This window comes from Chelonia mydas, chromosome 20, assembly GCF_015237465.2.
Source record: "Chelonia mydas isolate rCheMyd1 chromosome 20, rCheMyd1.pri.v2, whole genome shotgun sequence".
Taxonomy (NCBI): domain Eukaryota; kingdom Metazoa; phylum Chordata; order Testudines; family Cheloniidae; genus Chelonia; species Chelonia mydas.
The window spans coordinates 11,163,514-11,182,884 of NC_051260.2; the positions used below are offsets into that span (position 1 = coordinate 11,163,514).

Genomic DNA, 19,371 nt, shown 5'->3' on the forward strand with positions numbered 1-19,371 from the left:
CCTCCCACCCCACAAACTACACCCTTGCATCTACAGGAGGTTTACCTAACCCTGACAATTTTTCCTAATCTAGACACATTTTAAAATGTGGAAAGTGGAGCAAAATATGCACTTATCATGGCTCTATTATGTACAGTAGCAGTTCAATCTAAGGTCTTCAGAGACATCCAATTGTAAGGATAATCTAAGATACATAATCAAGGTTTAAGCATTCCATATGCTGCTTGCCAAAAAGCCCAAGCCATGACATGCAATTAAATGCTCATACTAAATAGATGATAAAACAGTATCAAACCTAGGAGCAGAATTTCTCTAGATTTTTCTGAAGCTGTCCCACCACTGGGGACTCTCTGCTTCTCTCCCTCCCCCATCCCCAGGGCCCCTGTGCTTCCCCACCCCCACCCCTCGACTGACCTCTTCCTTGCCTGCCCACCCCCAGACACCCTAGTGCAGTGGAGGAAATAGACCGCAGGAGCTGGAGGAGGGCACCTGCATGGCGCAGCAGGTAAGAGCTCCGACTATGTGCCACGAACAGACCTCTGGTATGGAACTCGAGATGGGGGTGCCCCTCCACCCTCCCTAAATGGCAGTCCTGGCCAAGGCTCCCACGGCTTCCCCACAACTGCTTGTGTCATCCCCACATCTTTGCAGGGCGGGTGCAGCAACAGGGGCAAGAGTCGCGCACTGGCTGTATGGAGGTGGGAGATCACCCTGAAGCCCCCCGCCTCCCCTGAGACATGGACTCAGAGGTGAGGCTGCACCCGACCCTGACACAGTGCCAGGGCTGAGCCTCTCCAGAAACACGCAGGGACTCTGCCCATCTGCACTGAGCTGTAATGTATCTATAGCCTGAAAAAGAAAACTCAGAGAGAAGGGAAGAAGCAGCTGATAGGGATGGGAGAGAATGGGGATGGACGGATGGAGAGAATGGTATTGGTTCCCTCTAACTAGACAGCAGGGATGGGTTTGTGTCTTGGAGAGAAGACGCTTTCCATTCTTCTCAGCAGACTGGAAACCATCAAATTAAAGAGGCACTTTGTAGCCAAGTCTAACAGAAAAATGCGTGAGTCTCAAATAACATTCAGGGACAACACCTGAGCAGGAAGCCCTTCTCCTCCACCAGTAGTGAAGTAAAGGGGGTGGGATTTGGCGTTCCCACCATAACACAGCCCTTGGACTCCACTGAGTAGGAAAGGAATTATTTGAAGCAAACTCTGGTTAGTAGGTTTAGTCCTCTGGTTATTAGATGTGTGGTTGTGACTACTGATAACACTTTATGATCATCTGGTGCCTTTTATCCAGAAGGATTTCAGTGCTTTACACATGGTATTATTTTATCCTTTGCTGAATTGCAGCCAGCCCTTGGATGGAACATGTCCGTCAACCTTCACTACATGTGGGGTGAAGCGCAGAGTAATCTATCTATTTGAGACTGCTGTGTGGGCATGAGTGTATGCTTTCCTCGATTAGGCTTGTTTCACTCTTGTGAGCAAAACCCATAATTGGTGGTGTATTCTTGTATTGGGTTTTGTCACGTTTGCGATGGAGCACACTATGAGACTGAGTACAGCAGCGATAAACTTTCTGTTATGACTAGGGCCCTACCAAATTCACAGTCCATTCTGGTCAATTTCACAGCCATAGGATTTGAAAATAAGACAATTTCACATTTTTGGAAGTTTACCCCTGAAATTTCAGGCTGTTGTAATAGTGGGGGCCCCAACCCAAAAGGGGATGGGGGAGTGTTGCAAGGCTGCTCTAGGGGCATTGCAGGATTGACACCCTCACTTCTGTGCTGCCTTCAGCAGGGATGGAGACCCCCTGCATCCAGACCTACCCCCACAGAGCCCCCCCTGCGTCTGGATCTGTGCTGAGCTCCTCCTCCCTGCATCCAGACCCATGCCCTGACTAGCCCCCTGCACCTGGACTATCCCAAATGAGCCCCCCATCCCACTGAACCCCCCAGCACCTGGAACCCCATGCTGAATCCTCAGCACCCAGACTCCCCTGCTGACCCCCAACCACCTTCATCTGGGCCCCCTGCACAGTCCCATTCCCCCTGCACCCGGAACCCTCACTTCTGAGTCCCGGCCTGCGACCAACACGCGCAAACTAGGGCCCGTGGGACCGGCCTGTCCGGCCCGTCTGAGCTGCCGGCCAAGGAGGCGAGCCCCGGCCCCTCCCCCGACCGCCCTCCCCCCATCTCCACCCCATCCAACGCCCCCGGCTCCCTGACTCTCTCCGCAAACCCCTGCCCCTCATCCAATCCCGCCCCCCACTCGCCAGAGCCGGTCCCGCCGCTGCAACGCTCCGCGGCAGGAGCAGCGGGCAGAGTGCGAGCGGCTGCCGGGGAGGGGCCGGGGTTCGCTCCCCGGCCGGGAGCTCAGGCGGCCGGACAGGACGTGGGCAAACGACGTCCAGCCCGCAGGACCGTTCTGTCCAATCCCTGGCCCCTCCCCCGCTGCCTCCCCTCCCCCGGGGTGTGGATAGGGGACGGGGGGGGGGGGTGTTGGGGTCCCGGGGGCAGTTTGAGTGCGGAGGTCTCCGGAGGGGGCGGTCAGGGGACAGGGAGCAGGGGGGGTTGGGTAGGGGTTGGGGCCCCAGGGGCAGTTAGGGTGGGGGGGTCTCCGGAGGGGGCGGTCAGGGGACAGGGAGCAGGGGGTTGGATGGGTCGGGGATTCTGAGGGGGGCAGTCGGGGGGGGGAAGTGGGAGGGGGTGGATAGGGGTGAGGGCCATGCTATTTGGGGAGGCCCAGTCTTCCCTACCCGGCCCTCCATACCGTTTTACAACCCCATGTGGCCCTCGGGCCAATAAGTTTGCCCACCACTGCCTTAGTGACACATGGCTCATGGCTCTGAGAGTGAAGGCGCAGCCTGGCCAGTTGGAAACTGGTCCATGAGATCTCTGTGCTTCTCTGAGCCATGTGGCTCCTGATCATCGTCAGCTCTCAGACACGCCAGCATGACCCCCGCTCTGAGTCCTGTAGGCCGAGGAGAGCGCTAAGCCCCCGCTGTGCCCCGTGATTCTGCTGCAGAGAACGACAACCTCTGGCCTTCTCAATGCGGCTCTCCCCTCTCCTGCCTGGGACCTGACCCATAAAGCACGCTTCCCCGGATTTGTATTAGGCGTGTTTTGTAGACTGTGAAACTGAGGCACAGAGAGGCCAAATGACTCTCCCAAAGTCACAGAGGGAGTTGGTGGCAGAGCTGAGCATGAAAAGCTGGAGTCCTGGTCCCCTGCCCACCAGGGGAGATGGTGCTCCACAACCCCCGGTGTCTTATCTGGTTTGACCTACATGGTTCCAGTGAAGGCCGGGCTGTTCATCTGCCTTTGTACGGCAATGTGCATGAAAGGCCAGGATTCCCTGAGCCTGGGAGGAATCTGTTACCCTGAGTAATGGTGGGGCAGAAGGGGATTGAAGGCCAGAACCTGAGAGGTGAGAGTCGAGAGGCTGCTCCCCTGTGTCCACTGCTAACTCTCCCCCTTGAGCGTGTTGCTTTGGGCCAGGTCTGGCAGAGCTGCACCTAGTTCTGCACTCTGCAAGGGCTGGGCGAGCGACGGGTGTGTGATGCGATGAAAACCCTCATCTAAGCTGACAGTGCCCAGGAGACAGGCTCTGCAGCACCAACTGACTCCCGGGCAACCTCAGCTGAGTTGCTCCCCTCTGTCACATGGGGCCAGTCATCCCCCCAGTAGGGGCACTGGGGCTGAGTAACTGGTTTGTGGTGGGCGTGGTGTCTCTGATGAAAGGCCAAGTATTAATAACAGGTGCCCACCATACTGGCGAGCTGCCTGAGTGCCAGAGTCACAAGAGTGCTCCTGCCTAGCTCTGCTGTGGGTCCAGGGCCAGGAAACGTGCTAGGGAAAGGGCACTCGTGCAGCCCGCGGAGCTAACCTAGGGGCGGCTGGGTGTGAGGACCCCAGCTTGGCTGTGCCAGGCCCCCTGTGTCCTAGTGCATGGGCAGCAATGCGGACGCACTGACTCCTCCCTCTTCTTCTTGCTGCCCTTCCCAGCTGTAGGCACTCTAGTCCTTCTCAGATCTAGTCCCTTAAACCACTGACTCACTCTGGGAATGTCCGCCTCTGCAAATTCCTCTCACTTTAACTGTGGGGTCCAGATGAACTGGCTGGCGCCACAGAACCCATACTCAGGTATGCTCAGGGAGACTCTGAAGAAACTTCCAGAATCATGCAGTCCATGATCTCCCCACAGTCTGAGTATCTGGCCTTACTAATGAGTGACCCAGTCTTTTAATTTCTGTCCAAATGCACAGAGGCATAATCCCTCAATCCATCTTTCAACTCTACATTTCTGGCAGTACTTTTCTGTGGACAGGCCCCACCTCGTCCAGCATGGCTGCCTTAATCATGTCATAATCTCTTGCCTGTTCATCACTAAAAGCCCTATATGTGCTTCCCTGGTTAAATAGGGTGTCAGTTGAAGGGCCCACCTTGTTCTGTCCCTAGTAGGTCTCACTGCTCCTCCTTGAAGAGTAACCAAAAACACATCGGGCTTGTTCGCAGGTCCCATTTTACAGTCTGATCTCCTGTGCCTGGTTTCCATTTCCTGTCACAGGACTCACCAAACTTTGGAGGAGTTGTTGCCAGACCTGGGCTTGCTCCCATATAAATTCCTGCCGACTCTTTTGCTGTTAAACCTACCAGGCAAGGAAGGGCTGTTTTTCTGCCTGCTGGGATTGTTGGAAGGTCTGTCGGCTCTTCTACACCAGTGGTCTCCAAACTGGGGTGCGCAGGATGATCCCGGGGGGTGAGTGGCAGCAGTAGCGCCGCCAGACTGCACTCCGCCATTTTTTTCCTTCGGCAGCAGCTCTGCACGTCCATGGCTGGTGCTCCCCTCTGGCGGCCCGCCTGTGGCAGGTCTTCCATCGGTGGCGCGTCTGCGGCAGGTCACCCTGGGGGTGCGTGAGCCAAACGTTTGGAGATCCCTGTTCTACACCAGCAGTTCTCAACCAGGCCGGTTTGAGGGGGTCTGCCAAGCAGGGTTGGCTTTAGACTAGCTGGGGCTCAGGGCAGAAAGCTGAAGCCTTGAGCCCAGCACCTGCACTAAAGCCCCAAGCCCCTGCACCCTGTGGGGTTAAAATTTGGAGCCAGGAGCCCCAAACTCTGATGCCTGGCAGGGCAGAGGCCTGGAACTGGGCCATGGAGTATTTCTAGCATGTTGAGGGTGGAGGGAGGCTCAGAAACAGAAAGGTTGAGAACCCCTGTTCTACACTTCTCTTTGCTGCTTCATCACACATTTCAGTTTTCCCTCCATCACCTGGACTGCCAAACCTCTACACCGGCTTCTCCAACAGGCTCTCCATTTGCATAGATAACAGGGAAATCCCTGATGAGCCCCCAGCTGTGACAGAGAGGGGTGTTGCACCCCCACATCTTCCACAAACATAGACCGCGTTGAGACTTTTTTGCTTGTAAACACCAACGTATAGTCTATTTAATCCCCCTACCAATACATAGCACCTTTATATTGTATCTCAACTTTCTAAACTCTTCTCCAAAAGTCAGGTGGGGGGGTAAGGTGTTTCCACTCAGAGACCTCACTTTGTCAGGCTCTCCTAGCTTTTTGTCTTTCTGTTTCTCTTAGGGTGACCAGACAGTGTGCAAGTGTGAAAAATCAGGACGGGGGGCGGGGGGAGAGGGAATAGGCACCTGTATAAGATAAAGCCCCAAATATCGGGACATCTGGTCACCCAAGTTTCTTTCTCTGTCTCTTCCCCTCAAAGGGCTCCTGCCCATGTCCTTTTATACATTTTCCCTGTTAATGGAATGATTGGTTCCTTGACTCACTAGCCCCAATCTGACCTCATAATCAGGTACACCTCTATCCAATTAGGCCTTCTGTGAGGAACCGAATTAGTACGAATAGTGACCAGAGTGCTGACTCAAGTGCAAACCCTCAGCACTCTGTCACCTCATATCTGGAGATATGAGCCCAAAATGTCCATTAGTGATCACCACACTCTATGTATCTTTTCCATATCACTGTACTCTGCTAGTGCCCATACTCCTTGCAGAAAGAGAAAAAGGATTGCAAAATTTTGTCCCTAGCAAAACTAGTCCTATGAGATGTATGAGACTGAAACTTACCTCCCAGCATCAAGTCCTTCCAGGGACACTGGTGTCCAGGACATTGCCAATGGATGAACTGCTGATTGAACAGCAGACCTGAGAAGTAACCGGGGCTTCCTGACTCTCTGTTCAAGCTGCACCTTCCTCCTGATTGCTGCAGTTCTGTGCCTTTCTTTCCCCAGGCTTTCTATCAAAGCATTAGAAGTTGTGCTTTTCAAGGGTGGAAATGAGAGACTGGTGAGAGCGCTCAGGAAGCAGAGGACTTGGACTCTTGTGGAAAACCCCAAGACTCACCATGAGGGAGTGTATCTGCTGGTGAGGTAAGAGATCTAGGAGGCATCATTTTATCCTTGGGAATCAGTAGCCAATAGAGTGGCTGAGAGGGAACCTCCCGTTTATAGCTTTGTGGGCGGGGGGTGCGGGGGTGTCCTGGGTGGAAACACACAGCTCCCACTCCTAGATATCAGAGCTGTATGCTCAGAGCAGCTGAGTTTTTGAAGTGTGCAATCTAGCCCATGAGCGGTTTCTTTTGTCTTCCAGTCTTCTGCTAAGATCTGGACTCATAACACCTGAGATCATACAGAGCCTCCTCCCCTGGGTGAATTCCCCCTCAGAAAACCACCGAGTCACCAGCACAGCTTTCCTTGCCCAGGTAAGACACAGGGCTCTGAAGAGCAGTTTCACCGTTAGACTGTTGTCTGCCTTTCTTTCGGGAGTTGTATAGTTCAGTTCATAGGAGTAATTGTCATTTTAGACAGTAGAATAGGTCCTCCTTTATATGGAAACCTCACCAGGAACTTCACGATACCTTTCTGAGTCCTTCTCTCTCTGTGGTTTTTATTGCCGTCATTGCCTATACTAGCTACACAACCACAGGTGCTGGCTGAGAGAGATACGGACAGAGTTTGGATGAGTGGACCTCTTCTGCCAAGTCCTAGCGCTGATCCTAACCAACAGCTCCTGATTTTGGTTTAGCTCAGCACATCTTCTGAATGAACCGAGTGTCCTAATACTACCAACCAAGCAACCTACAACTACATTAATGTCTATCTTAGGTTCTCATTACTCTAGTATCTGAGTACCTCCAAACTCTTTAATGTCTGTATCCCCACCACACTCCTGCGAGGTAGGGAGGCACTATGTTTCCTATTTTACAGGCAGGGAACTGATGCACAGAAGGGCTAAGTGACTTGCCCAAGGTCACACAGGAAGTCTTTGAGGGAGCAGGAAATGGAACCTGGGTCTCCTAAGTCCTAGGCTAGTGTGGGGATACCTGCTGGAGCATCCTCCCTTTCCACAGTCTTCCTCCAACATCTGCATCATATTTCCCACTTATGCTAAGCAACTATCTTCGGGGCTTATCTGGTTCTAAGAAAAACAACTTCTCTGTGCCTGCGATGGGCTGTACCTGGGCTTTAAGGCTCCTTACAAGAGTCCCCGTGGTCCTACTACACCCTGCCCCAGGAAAAGAGCCCCCAGTCTGGGTCTGTCTAGAGAGGCCTCATGAAAGCAGCCAATCCGAGCCCATCAGGCTCGGCTAAAAGGAGCTGAAGGGCTTTAACAGGTCAGTTCCTGGCAGGAACTGGAGGGGCAAGAAAGGGCGCTGCTGTCTGGCCACAGAAATTCAGGGGACAGCCAGAGTTTGATTCTGGCAGCCTTTACTTAAGCTGTGTTTTCAGGAAGAGAGTCCCGAAGAACTTTAACCCTGAGGTGAGGGTGAAGCTAAAAGTGGCCGGTAGGAAGAAGCGACAATGAACTGAAATCAAGCAGTGCCTAGCTCCTGTTTAGAGGATCCATGGTTTGGAACCCAGAGTTAGGGGCAGGCCCAGGTTGCCCTACCACCGACAGTGGCATAAGCCCCATGGAGGGGACAATGCTAATGGAGAGCTTGAACAAAGGGCAGAATGTAAAGGACCCAGAGTTGGGGCTGGAGACCCTAGTGAGGGCAATGGGGCTGTTCTTAACTACCCCAGAAGGGGTTCATTTGGACTTTGGGACTCAGCCAGAGGCCTGAGCCACAGAAGACTCACTGAGGACGGCTGGCAGGGTGCACCAGGGGTGAGAAAAGGACTGTGATACCATACCCAGCCACTAAGAGGCTCTCAAGAGGTGAGTGGATCCCTATTCTAGTGCCCAAAAGGAAAGCTCCATGTTTTGTAGACCTTTCTCATTTGTGTGAAATACTAAAGTTACAGTGTATTATGTGCCAAGTATCAGAGGGTAGCCATATTTGTCTGTATCCTCAAGACTGGAGCTGTAGGAGGACTCCTTGTTGTTTTTAGCGTATGACATGTCTGCTCAAATTCTATTCCCAATCTTAATGATCATACTGGGGCTAATGGACAGGTTGATTTTCTTTTAGCTAATGAGTGATCCCCTGCTCAGGGAGAAGAAGTTCCTTAAGCCAGTCTTACACATCTTGGAAGAAAAGTCCCATGATAGGAACAGCATTGTCTGGCAGATGGCTGTAAGAGGCCTGGGAAATTTAGTCTATGGGGCGCCTGAGAAGGTAAGAGAGAATACTGACTAGAATGCAGCATAACTAGAGAAACCAAGGGAAATAGTTGTTCGGAGTTTACAGAGGCTGCACACAATGCACTAGGCCAAATTCTGCTCTCTCACATACCCCAGTAACCTCTTTCAAGTCAATACAGAGCAAGCTGGATCCTTTGCTAAGCTGGGCAAAAGCAAACAATCTGTGCACTTTAATATGACCATGTGTAAATGTCTCCATCTAGGAACAAAAAATGCAGGCCATACTTACAGGATGAGAGACTCTACCCCAAGAAGCAATGATGCTGAAAACCACTTGAGTCATGGCAGAGAATCAGTTGAACATAAGGTGTCCCAATGCGAAGTTGTGGCCAAAAGGGCTGAAATGATCCTTAGAGGCATAAAGAGAGGAATCTTGACTAAGAGTAAAGAAGTTCTTTTCCCTCTGAATATGACACTCATGTGAGCACTGCTGGAATGCTGTGTCCAGATCAGGTGTCCACAATTCAAGAAGGATGCTGATAAATTAGAGAGGATTCAGAGAAGAGTCCCAAGAATTCTCAAAGGATTGGAAAAGATACCTCTAGTGATAGACTCAAGGAGCTCAATCTATTTAGCTTTACAAAGAGAAGGTTAAGGAGTGACTTGAGGACAGTCTAGAACTACTCACATGGGGAACACATTTTGAGAATGGGTTCTTCCCATTAGCAAACAAAGGGATAAGAAGATTCAATGGGGGAAAATGAAGCTAGACTAATTCAGACTGGTAATAAGGCATTGATTTTTAATGGTAATTTTAATGAACCATTGGAACAATTTACCAAGGGTTGTAGTGGATTCTCTGTCACTAGCAATTTTAAAATCAAGATTGAACGTTTTTCTAAAAGATACACTCTAGTTCCAACAGCGACTATTTCGGGGAAGTTCAATGTTATGCAGAAGGTCAGACCGGATCATCACAAGGGTTCCTTTTGGCCTTGGAATCTAAGTAACTAGGAATCTAATAATAGAATGACACAGGTGTATTATGGCCCCAAGTTTGGCTCATTGTAGCTCGAACCTGGTCTGAAATATAGCTATAGGTCTCCGGGGGGTGGGAGGGGGAGATGAAATTCCCACAGCTTCATAACTGCTAAAGAAAACGTATTAGAAGTGTGATCAGTGATAAGTGTTCTTTAATGTCGTATGTTTGTCCAGGTGAAAAAGCACAAGAAGTTTCTTATGGTCATACTGATCAGGGCCTTAAGTGACCCTTTCAGTTCTGAAGTCATTGGCGAGAGCATGAAAGCAGTGGCCAAAGTCCTGAAGGAGCTGAAAGAGAAGGACATAGGTTCTTCCTTCAGAGACCTCACCCAACAGATCCGGACCTCCTTTGACAACGTATGTGACCAGAACTCTCCAGCCCCAGTTCAACCGATCTTGATTAGACTCCATTTACTGCCTGGGCATTGCTCATGTCAGAGTGAAGAGATGTTTCGGCCCCAGGGAAGAGAGGTGTTTTACGGAGGAGGAGAACATTAGGAGGATGGGGATGACATCCCTGCTCCCACAGTCTCCCCCTTCTGTTCTTCTTTCTTGCCACTGAGAACCTCAAAGAAAGTCTGAATACTAGATTAGGTAGCTAGATAACCATGAAAAGGGGGTTCCAAGGTACAATAGAGAGTGTTGGGCCTGCTCTATACCATTTTTACGTGAGAGAGTTGGAATGATTCCGTTTTGCAGAGAATTTTGAGATTTCAAATTTTGGTTTTGTTCCTATTTGTGGGAATCCCTCTCCCCAAACTTCAAAACTCTTTGTGAAACAGAATTACTATTCTCAACCGAGCTCTATTGAAAGCCTTGGGTCCAGGCAGTCTGCTCTCAGACTATCCCGGTGCTGGTAACCCAGGAAACTGTGGGAGCTAGAAGTGCCAAGGAGTTGCAAATTTGAGAACCAGGGTCCCAGACGCTGGGGGTTTGGAAGCCCACGATCCCAGCCAGCCTGCTAGATGGGCTTCCAAGGAGCTAAATGGGTGCACTGGTAAGACAGCAGGCAGGTTTCTAAGGACCCCTGCCTGGCTTCTGGAGGAATTTCATCCAAATGGAACTGTCGCTAAAATAGTTTGATGAATCAGCAAATTCGAATAAAAAATTAGTTCATGAAAGTGTTTCCGACTAGCTGTAGTTGGAATCCCTCGACTTTAGCATAGAAGAGATGGCTGTGCGCGGTACGTGATGTGATTGCCCCTTAGTTACTAACTTGTGGGGCTTTCTTGGCTGTAGGAGGACGATGCTCTTCGTTTATTGTCCTTTGTCCTATTTGGCATCCTGGCCTGCCTGACCAAAAGAAAATGGAAGGGCTGTTTCACCGACCAGGTTAGACAGAGCTGGGTCACACTTCTGCTGCACCTGCAAGACCCGAACCCCAGGGTTTCAGTGGTAAGACCGAGAGTGACTTATTTACTAAGCCAAAGGAATCTTCCTGCCAATGCCAGGGGAGCTCTGCTATTCCTGCCTGCTGTGGAGGCCCAAATTCTCCCCTCAGTTCATTGCCCTCCTGCTGAGTCAGTTCCCGCCAGGTTGGTCCATGGCTGCCTCACCAGAATCCAGGATAGGTCATGGGTCTGAGCCCAACAGCTCTCTATTCCTGTCTGTCTCTGCACCCCAGGCCCCTGCCTCCCCAGAACAGAAGAGAGACCTGGTGAAGCAGCTTTCATAGGTAGATCCGTTCCAAAAAGACATTGATGCTACCTCCAGGTTGCAGTGGAAGCTCTCCCCTCTATTAGTCATTCCTGCATGTTTTCTGCCAATTACATCCAGATGAATCCCTTTTTATCCTGGAATAGATGAGCAGTCAAGCAGATGAGTTCCCTTTGAATGACCATAGCACTCAGTAGGGAACAATTAAATGGTGTGACACGCTTTCTTTTTTTCAGGAATGCAGAGCTACGTTTCACCTCTGTGTTCCGTTTTTGGGACTGAAGAGGCTCCAAACTGCCGTGAATGAACATCTTGATGGCACAGCCGAGCTGAAGCCTGAAGAGCTCCAGGTGGACATTTGCAGACACCTTGTGAGTGAGCTGTTGAAGTGTCTGAGATTCTTGACTGGAGTGGCATGTGGTGGTGTAGAGGTGTGGGGGGGGATGTGTGATGGGTAATGGAAATAACACTCAGAGTGGGATATATGACTGAGGGTGACGGGAAATGTAAATCTGCCACAGATCCCCATTTTTCCCACGTCCACCCAGTCACCTGTTCTTTCTCTGATTTACTTGTGGCTCGTAAAAGCATGTGCTGGCAGTCCAAGGGCACTTCTAGCCAGAGAGAGCTCATGTGTCCCTGATTTCCTCTAGGCCTAAGAGAATGCCGAGCTGCTGGAGAACTTGTACAAAAGCACCATCACGTACTTCTTTAGCAGCTGGGAAGAGATCCGGACAGTTGCAGCCAAGTTAGCTGGTGAGAGATGATGCCCAGTGTCCCTTTTGGTATTCCCACTGAGGGAGAGAGAAAAAAATCCCACTGTGCAGCACTGAGCTGCCACTAATCTCTCTGTGCCTCAGCTTCCCATACATAAATGGGGAGGTTAATATCCCTACCTCTCCAGTGTGGTGGTCAGATGAAATCATGACTTGCTATAAAGTGCTTTGGGATTGTTGCAGGGAAAGCATGGTGCAGTCATTTAGTAGTAGAGGCTGGGACACTGTCTCGTAGGGCATGTTTACACTTGGAGCTGGGGGTCTAATTCCCAGCTTGATGAGACATACCCGCACTAGCCCTGAGTGCTAAAAATAGAGAGTAGCTGCGATGGCAGGAGCAGCAGGAGGTTTAACCACCCCAAGTATGATCCCATCCAAACCCCAAAGTCGATTCTCAAGGTGGCTAGCTCCTCCCACTGCTCGTGCTGCTTTAGCTACATTCTAATTTTAGCATACAAGCGCTGTCCAAGCTAGTGTGGGCCTGTCCCATTGAACTGGGAGTGATCCCCCTCGCTCCGGGGGAGGGTGACCTGTCTGGAAGTGGTTCGTGTGACCCCTCTAAGAATACCTCCCACCACCGTCTACCAATCAGTAGGGGTTTGAGCCACTGGGGACCACCCCGAGAGGAGGTTTGACTAATCATGGGGAGTTCCGGGGTGGGGTGATCTATCTGGAAGTGGTTTGTGTGACCCCTCTAAGAATTCCTCCCACTGCCCTCTACCAATCAGGAGGGGTTTCAGCCACTGGGGACCACCCCGAGAGGAGATTTGACCAACTGGGGGGAGTTCCGGGGTGGGGTGACCCATCTGGAAGTGCTTCGTGTGACCCCTCTAAGAACTCCTCCCACCACCTTCTACCAATCGCAATGGGTTTCGGCTGCAGAGGACCGCCCTGAGAAGAGATTTGACCAAAATGGGGCAGGTTCTCGGATTGGGTGAACCGTCCAGAAGAGGCTCATGTAACCCCTCTAAGAACTCCTCCCAACGCCCTCTGCCAATCAGAGTGCAGCACCATCACCCCATAAGTCCCAGTGCTGGGCACAGGAAGCCATCTCTTACCAAGAAGACATGTTTTAGAAATTGTGGAAAGGCTGAGAGGAAACATGGACTCCTTTACCACCCCCGTGAGACCTTCAGATTTTGTTTTAGCTCCGAGGACCTTTGGAGTTGTGTGGAGAAAGCGCTATGGTAGTGACAATTCCGAGGAGGGCCCTTTGACTCAACTGTTGATGGATACGTCGGAACCCGACCCCAAAATCCAAACCTTTGTGAGGCACCCCGATGAGTGTGACAGCCTCTCATTGTCCATGCCCTAAAGTCAGAAGGCGATTGTGGCTTGGGGGAGTCACAAGGTGAACGGGAAAGACGGCGCTCAGGTAAATGAATGATTAAGAAGCGACGGTCGATCATGGAGGTGTAATGGGGTTAGGAATCGACCTGGCATTGCATAAATCTAAAAACAGGCAGTGGGGTGCTTACACTGTTTTTTGTCTGAAAATCTCTCAACAGCTCGACGATGCCTTTCTAGAGGCCTTTGAGAAGTTACACATCGGTAGCCCTGTGGGAGTAAATCCATCGCGCATCAGCTGTTTTTGCTCCTGTCTGAGACCCAGATCTCAAGAGGAAAATCCAGAAAAGGACAAAAATGGAAGAATGAACCAGCTCAGACCCCTCATGGTAGGGATCATGGCGTCCTTTGTTTCAGGCGGCTGTAAAAGATTGTGTTAAACCAGGCGATTAATAAAACTTATTTAAATGTGTCAGAATGAACGTGTCCCCCTCCATACTTGTATTCGTAAAAGACGGTCCCAGGAACAGTCATGTCTCCACAGACGGCTCTGTTAAAGAAAATCTGTTAAACCCCCAGGAAAGTTGGGGGCTTTGACGGGGTCAATCTTCTTTTTCAAGTGGCCAAAAAGCATCATAAAACTTTAAATAGAAGACAGGTAAGAGCTTGGCTTTCACACCAGGATGCTTACACTTTACACAAACCAGCTCGAATACGTTTTAAAAGAACCAGGACCGTTGTTTCAGATGTGGACGCGCAATGGCAGGCAGATTTGATCCATATGCACCGGTTCTCCAAACACAACAGCGGTTTTAAGTACATCTTAACAGTGATAGACATTCTATCCAAATATGCCTGGGCCTTAGGCCTAAAAGACAAGATGAGCGGTGAGGTATCCAAGGCCTTTAAAGCTATTTCTTGCCAAGGTCGCGTGCCTCAAAAATGACAAACTAATCGGTGGAAAGAATTTTGAAACAAGCCTTTTAGCAGATTGTTGAAACGGCACAGCGTTAACGCTTTTTGTTACTGAAAATGAAGTCAAAGCAGGGGTTGTGGAGCGATTTTAACAGAACTTGAAAAAGATGTGGAGGATGTGGCGATATTTTACAGCCCATAACGCCTTTCGCCACATTGACCTGTTACCTGACTTTATGAAGAGTTACAACCAGAGCTTTTACAGAACTCTACGTACCAGACCCGCTGATGTTAACCCTTCCAATTCTCTGAAGATATGGAAACCGGTTGATAGAGACGGTTTTAAAATAAAACCGGTTGTTGCCCCTTTTAGAAAAGGCGACCACGTGAGACTATCTAAAACCAAAGGAGCTTTTGAAAAAGGTTGTGAACAGATGTTTACCAATGAGATATTTATAGTGGATGAAGCCTTAACCAGGAGCCAGAGACCTGTATACCGATTAAAAGATTACGAGGATGAGACAGTTACTGGATCTTTTTACCCTGAAGATTTACAAAAAGTAAATCCCAAACAAGACAAGATTTGCAGGATCGAAAAAGTGCTAGCGGAGAAAGGAAAAGGGAGAAAAAAGCAGCTACTGGTGAAATGGTTTGCGGGGGGCGGGGGGCGGGGAGCACGATAAGTTTACCAGCTGGGTGGAAGCTTCTCAATTCTGACGTTTAGACACAAACAAACAAAAAGATTCCTCCTGCAAAGACTGAGGGAGAGAAAAATGAGCGACAGCGGGTTTTACATGACTTTGCCCAGCAATGCCAGCTCTGCAGTTTTTCCTCAGAACACCAGCTCAAACTTTACAATACAGCTAATTAAGCCCTTGGATCTCCTGGGTGCCTGGGAGGTGGGATTAGTGGAAATACAACACCCGCACAGCTGGAATGGATGATGCGGATCTTGTCATAGGCCTGCACGCTGGGGTCCAGCAGGACAGGCACGATGATCTTCATTGGGTCCTTGATCTTCTTCCCGTCCACATCCGTCCCCATAGCCAGGTCCTGGGGGCGGGGGGAAGGGGGCGCACACACAAGGCCCAGGTCAGGCCACTCTGCTTCCTCCCGCCCCCGCAGCAGGATGGGAGATGTGACGGCCCCCTGACCCACAGCTCACCTATCCCGTGCCAGGGCCCCCTCCTCCCTGGGGTCAGCTCCCTCTGGGGTGAGCAACTGGCCCCCAGGGAGTAACCCGAGCCCCATGTCCTCCTTCTGCACCCCCGGTGCTGCATGGGGGGGCTGACCCTGGCTCCAGCGAGCCTGCGGGTCTGAGACCCCTCTCTCCAGGCTGAGTCCATGAGCCAGACTCTGCCCACCAGCCAGGCTCTGCCCACAGACCCAACTGCTCCAAGCTGCACAGCTTCTCCACTGTTCTTTTGAAGTGCCGCATGCAGTGCTCGGCCAGGTTCAGATGCGTGGAGTACTGCGGGGAGAGACCGGGGCACAGGGGGAGTTTACCGTATCACTGGCTGGTCCAGAGCACCTGCACCTCCGAACCCACAAGGAAGGCCAGGGGCAGCCCCAATTGGCTGTAGAAGCCGAGCATATAGGGATTGTTTTGCCCAGCCACCATATAGGGCTGCCATATAGGGATTGATGTGCAGCCACCTCTGGGGTGGAGTGGGGCAGCTGGAGGGGAGGATCAGGAGGAGGGAGCAGCTTCCAAAACAGACCACGGCTTCTCTGTTAGTCACCACGAGGTTGGGGGCTTGGAGATCAGCAGGTGTCGGGGTACCTGTGCCAGTGGCCAGGAGCTTTCTGTTGGCTCAGTGGCACCAGGAGTGGCTCCAACAGGCTGGTTTGGAAGCCCACCAAGGCCCTCTCCCGAGAGCTGCAGCAGCAAGGCACGGGCTTTACCCAAGGGCTGTCCTTGGTGGGGCTAATGTGGCAGCTCTGGGCACTGACAGGCAGGCTGCTGCCCATGGTGCCACACAGCACCTGGGGGGAAAATGGCTCTGCCCAACGGGACAGGTCAGCAGCTCTCATCAGGCAGTAAAGCAGAGTACCCCAGAGTGCCCTGCTCCCCAGGAGAGTCCCTACTGTCCCTCACCAGCCCCACAGAGCACCCTGCCCCTCCCATCAGCCCCACTGAATGGCCTGCCCCCTGCCCACTAAAAGCCCCAGCCCCGTTACCCTGTTCAGCTCCTTCTGATACTGGGGCATCTTCTTCAGGATCTGGGACAGGTCGTTGATGTTGGCCTGGAGGGAGGCGGTGGTGAGATCCCGGCCGCTCCCAGCGCTTGGAGCCCCCTGCAGGGCAGAGGCAGCAGGGCGGGTCACTCAGGCCATGCCTGGCTGCGGCTTAGGTTAGACCTGCCCTTTCCAGGCCAGCTGGAATGAGATGGGAGCCCTGCAACCCGAGCGCCCCTCAAGGTGTAAAGCAGCAGCGGGCCAGGGAGATGCCAGTGTTGGCTCCCTGCAGCTCTCCCTGCGCGGTCCCGATCCTGCTGTCTGACCCCGCCCCATGGGCCTCTGCCCTCCCCCACTGTGGGGAGCTTCAGAGCTGTGGCTGGGGGCAGGGGACTCCACATACACCTCTAAGCCCTTTACAGGCAAACCCTGGGAGCAATGGGACAGCCCCCCCGCCCCCGCCAACCCCTCCTGGGGCAGCAGGGAAGCCTCCCCTCCCCATCAGTGGCAGTGGGATGGGTCCCCCTGTCCCTCCGGCCTGAACTCCCCAATCGCTGCCCCCAACACCTGCCGCACCTTGTCCGTGGTCAGCCTCTTGCTCTCATAGAAGGTGCACAGCAGCTCCGTCACCTTCCTGCAGCAGGGAGAGGGGTCAGGACGGAGCCAAGCACTGTCTTGGAGGTAGGGGGTACCCTGTCCTAAGCTACAGGGGATGGAGCCCCCGCCCCACAGGCACCAGGGTTCTCTGCCTCAAGAGCCTCAGACAGGCTGGGGGAGGCCCTCTTCCTAAGTTACCCCAAGGCAGAGTTCAGTGCACCTCTGGGGGCTCCTGGCGCCCTGCTGGGGGGGCCTGGGGGCAGCGGCAGGCCCAACAGGAGGTCGGTGAGGGACTCACTCAAGGGAGCTGTAAGGTGCATGGGGAGACCCTGGGATCAGGGGAAGACAGTGTCCAGGCAGATCCCCAAGAGGAGATGTGGACAGTGGCTCTGGAAGGGAGCGCTCAGGGGTCCTTTGGGGAGAGGGGCTGGGTCCAGGGGGTCTCAGCACTCAGAGAGGAGTATGTCTGAGGGACAAGCTCCAGCACTGGGTGGGAGGGGGAGGGGGGGCCCTGGCACTGAGCAGGAGAGGGGTGTGTTGCGGGGGGTGGGTGTCCCTGCACTGGGTGGGAGAGGAGTGTATCCAAGGGGTAGTGGGGTTCCAGCACTGGGTGGGAAGGAAAGGGGAGGGGTGTGTCTGAAGGGGAGGATGGGGGAAGTCCCGGCACCGGAAAAGAGGGGGAGGGGTGTGTCAACGGGGTGGGCTGTCCTGGCACTGGGTGTGAGAGGTGTGTCCAAGGGGGGAGTCCTGGCAGCGGGCGGGGAGGAGAGGGCTGTGCCAAAGTGGGGGTAGGGGGTCCCAGCATTGGGTGGGGAGGGGAGAGGTGTGCCGAAGGTGGGGGGGGTAGCGAGACCCGGCACTAGGCAGGGCACAGAGGGGTGTGTCCAGGGGTGTCCTGGCATTGGGTGGGGCACGGAGTGGTGTGTCCGGGGGGGATGGGTCCTGGCCCTGGGTGGGGCATGGAGGGGCATGTCCGGTGGATCGGCGGGGCATGGAGGGGTGCGTCAGGGGTCAAGGCTGAGCGCGCTCACTTGGAGACGTCAGCGATGTGCATGTGGCCAGAGTTCGTCGTCTTCGTCCAGCAGCGCCACTTTCTCCTGCGAGTCGCTGATGCCCGTCATCTCATACCTGTAGGGGGGAGATGGGGTCAGGCTGTGGCACCCCTCGCCCGAGCGTGGGGGCTGCGGAGCAGTGAAGGTGCCTGGGCCACATCCCCCCCAGCCCGCCTGAGGAGGGGTGCGGGGCGCCCCCTGCTGGCAGCCAGGCCCTACTTGTAGGTGTCTTTCTCGATGCTGAGCAGGTCGTAGGCCATAGCCTGGAAGGTGAGCTCGGGCAGCAGTGGGGACACCAGGTCAAAGCTTCGGTCCACAATCAGCAGCTGAGAACGGGCTTTGTCGGGGCCCTGGGGCAAAGGGGAGAGAAACCCGTCACCCCCTGCTCTGGCAGAGGGTTCCTGGCCTGGCTTACATGGCACAATCCAATGGTCCCTGGTGGCCTGAAACTTCACTACCCGCCCTCTCTGTGGCCCAGCCCCAACCCCAGGGGGAAGGCAAGAGACACGCCCCAAGCTAGCTGGGACGTGCCCTGGGGTCCTGCCCTGACCAGCTGCACTGCAACGCCCCCTGCAGGGACGGGCTACCTGCCCCTCATGCAAATAGCAATGACCCCCTCCCCCAAGCATGCTCTCTGCTCGTGCCTCTCCACCAATGGGAGCATGCCCCTTACAAGGCAGCTCCCTGACTGCCCCCTGCTCCATATGCTGTGTGGGGATGGGGGGGGGGGGGGGGGAAATTACACCAGAAGGGCCTGGCTAGTCTATCATTAACCAACACCAGGCCCAGAGATTCTTTGATACAAGGTCCCAGAGGGGGACGACAGGACATTATCCCTATGCCCCACCTTGCATCTGAGCTGGGACCCCATATGAAGCTCTAGCTCCCCAGTCCCAGCCTGTGTGGCCCCCCAGCATCCAGTGGGACAGAGACCACTCAAATGGTCAGCATCTCAGACCCACACCGTGGGGGGGCTGGCCCAGCCCCCACTTCCTGCCTGATCAGCATGCACTGCCCTCTTTGCGCAGCAGGTGGCGATAGGAGACCAGCCCTGCGCTCTCATGGCAAACGGCTCTGAAACCGGCTCCAGCAGCCCCAGTGGTACCCAAGCCCACGCAGGAGCACCTCGGCAAGGGGCTGCGTCTGCTCTTTGCTGGGTAGCACAGACAGTCGGGAGTGGGTGGGGTGGGGACGTACAGCCCCTGATGCTACCCCAACTGTCCCACCTCAGTACATGGCCCGATTTTCAGCCACGCTCGGGAGCAGAACGTCGGACCGGCCACCACCCACCAGCCTGGCAGGT

The 19,371-nt window shown here is 53.4% G+C and overlaps 1 protein-coding gene and 1 long non-coding RNA gene across 2 annotated transcripts; one reads left to right on the top strand and one right to left on the bottom strand.

Annotated features, from left to right (window-relative positions):
• The first annotated feature begins 6,247 nt into the window (after positions 1-6,247).
• On the top strand, positions 6,248-12,030 carry LOC119564790 (protein maestro-like). The gene is made up of 7 exons (XM_043533164.1): positions 6,248-6,411; positions 6,632-6,743; positions 8,454-8,600; positions 9,782-9,964; positions 10,847-10,939; positions 11,500-11,634; positions 11,926-12,030. Exons 3-7 carry the CDS (start codon positions 8,457-8,459, stop codon positions 12,028-12,030), a joined length of 660 nt encoding a protein of 219 aa, XP_043389099.1. The 5' UTR covers positions 6,248-6,411; positions 6,632-6,743; positions 8,454-8,456.
• Positions 12,031-15,659: 3,629 nt separating this feature from the next.
• Positions 15,660-17,036, bottom strand: LOC122463376. Its single transcript, XR_006286660.1, has 3 exons — positions 16,996-17,036; positions 16,423-16,488; positions 15,660-15,712 (listed from the first exon to the last, which is right to left on the bottom strand). It is a non-coding gene; the product is annotated as an uncharacterized LOC122463376 (long non-coding RNA).
• Positions 17,037-19,371: the final 2,335 nt, after the last annotated feature.

Bases quoted from the DNA above. Each gene is read 5' to 3' on its own strand.
- LOC119564790 (XM_043533164.1), top strand. From the start codon at position 8,457: ATGAGTGATCCCCTGCTCAGGGAGAAGAAGTTCCTTAAGCCAGTCTTA. The intron at 8,601-9,781 runs GTAAGAGAGAAT...ATGTTTGTCCAG, and splicing joins TCTATGGGGCGCCTGAGAAG to GTGAAAAAGCACAAGAAGTT. The intron at 10,940-11,499 runs GTTAGACAGAGC...TCTTTTTTTCAG, and splicing joins AGGGCTGTTTCACCGACCAG to GAATGCAGAGCTACGTTTCA.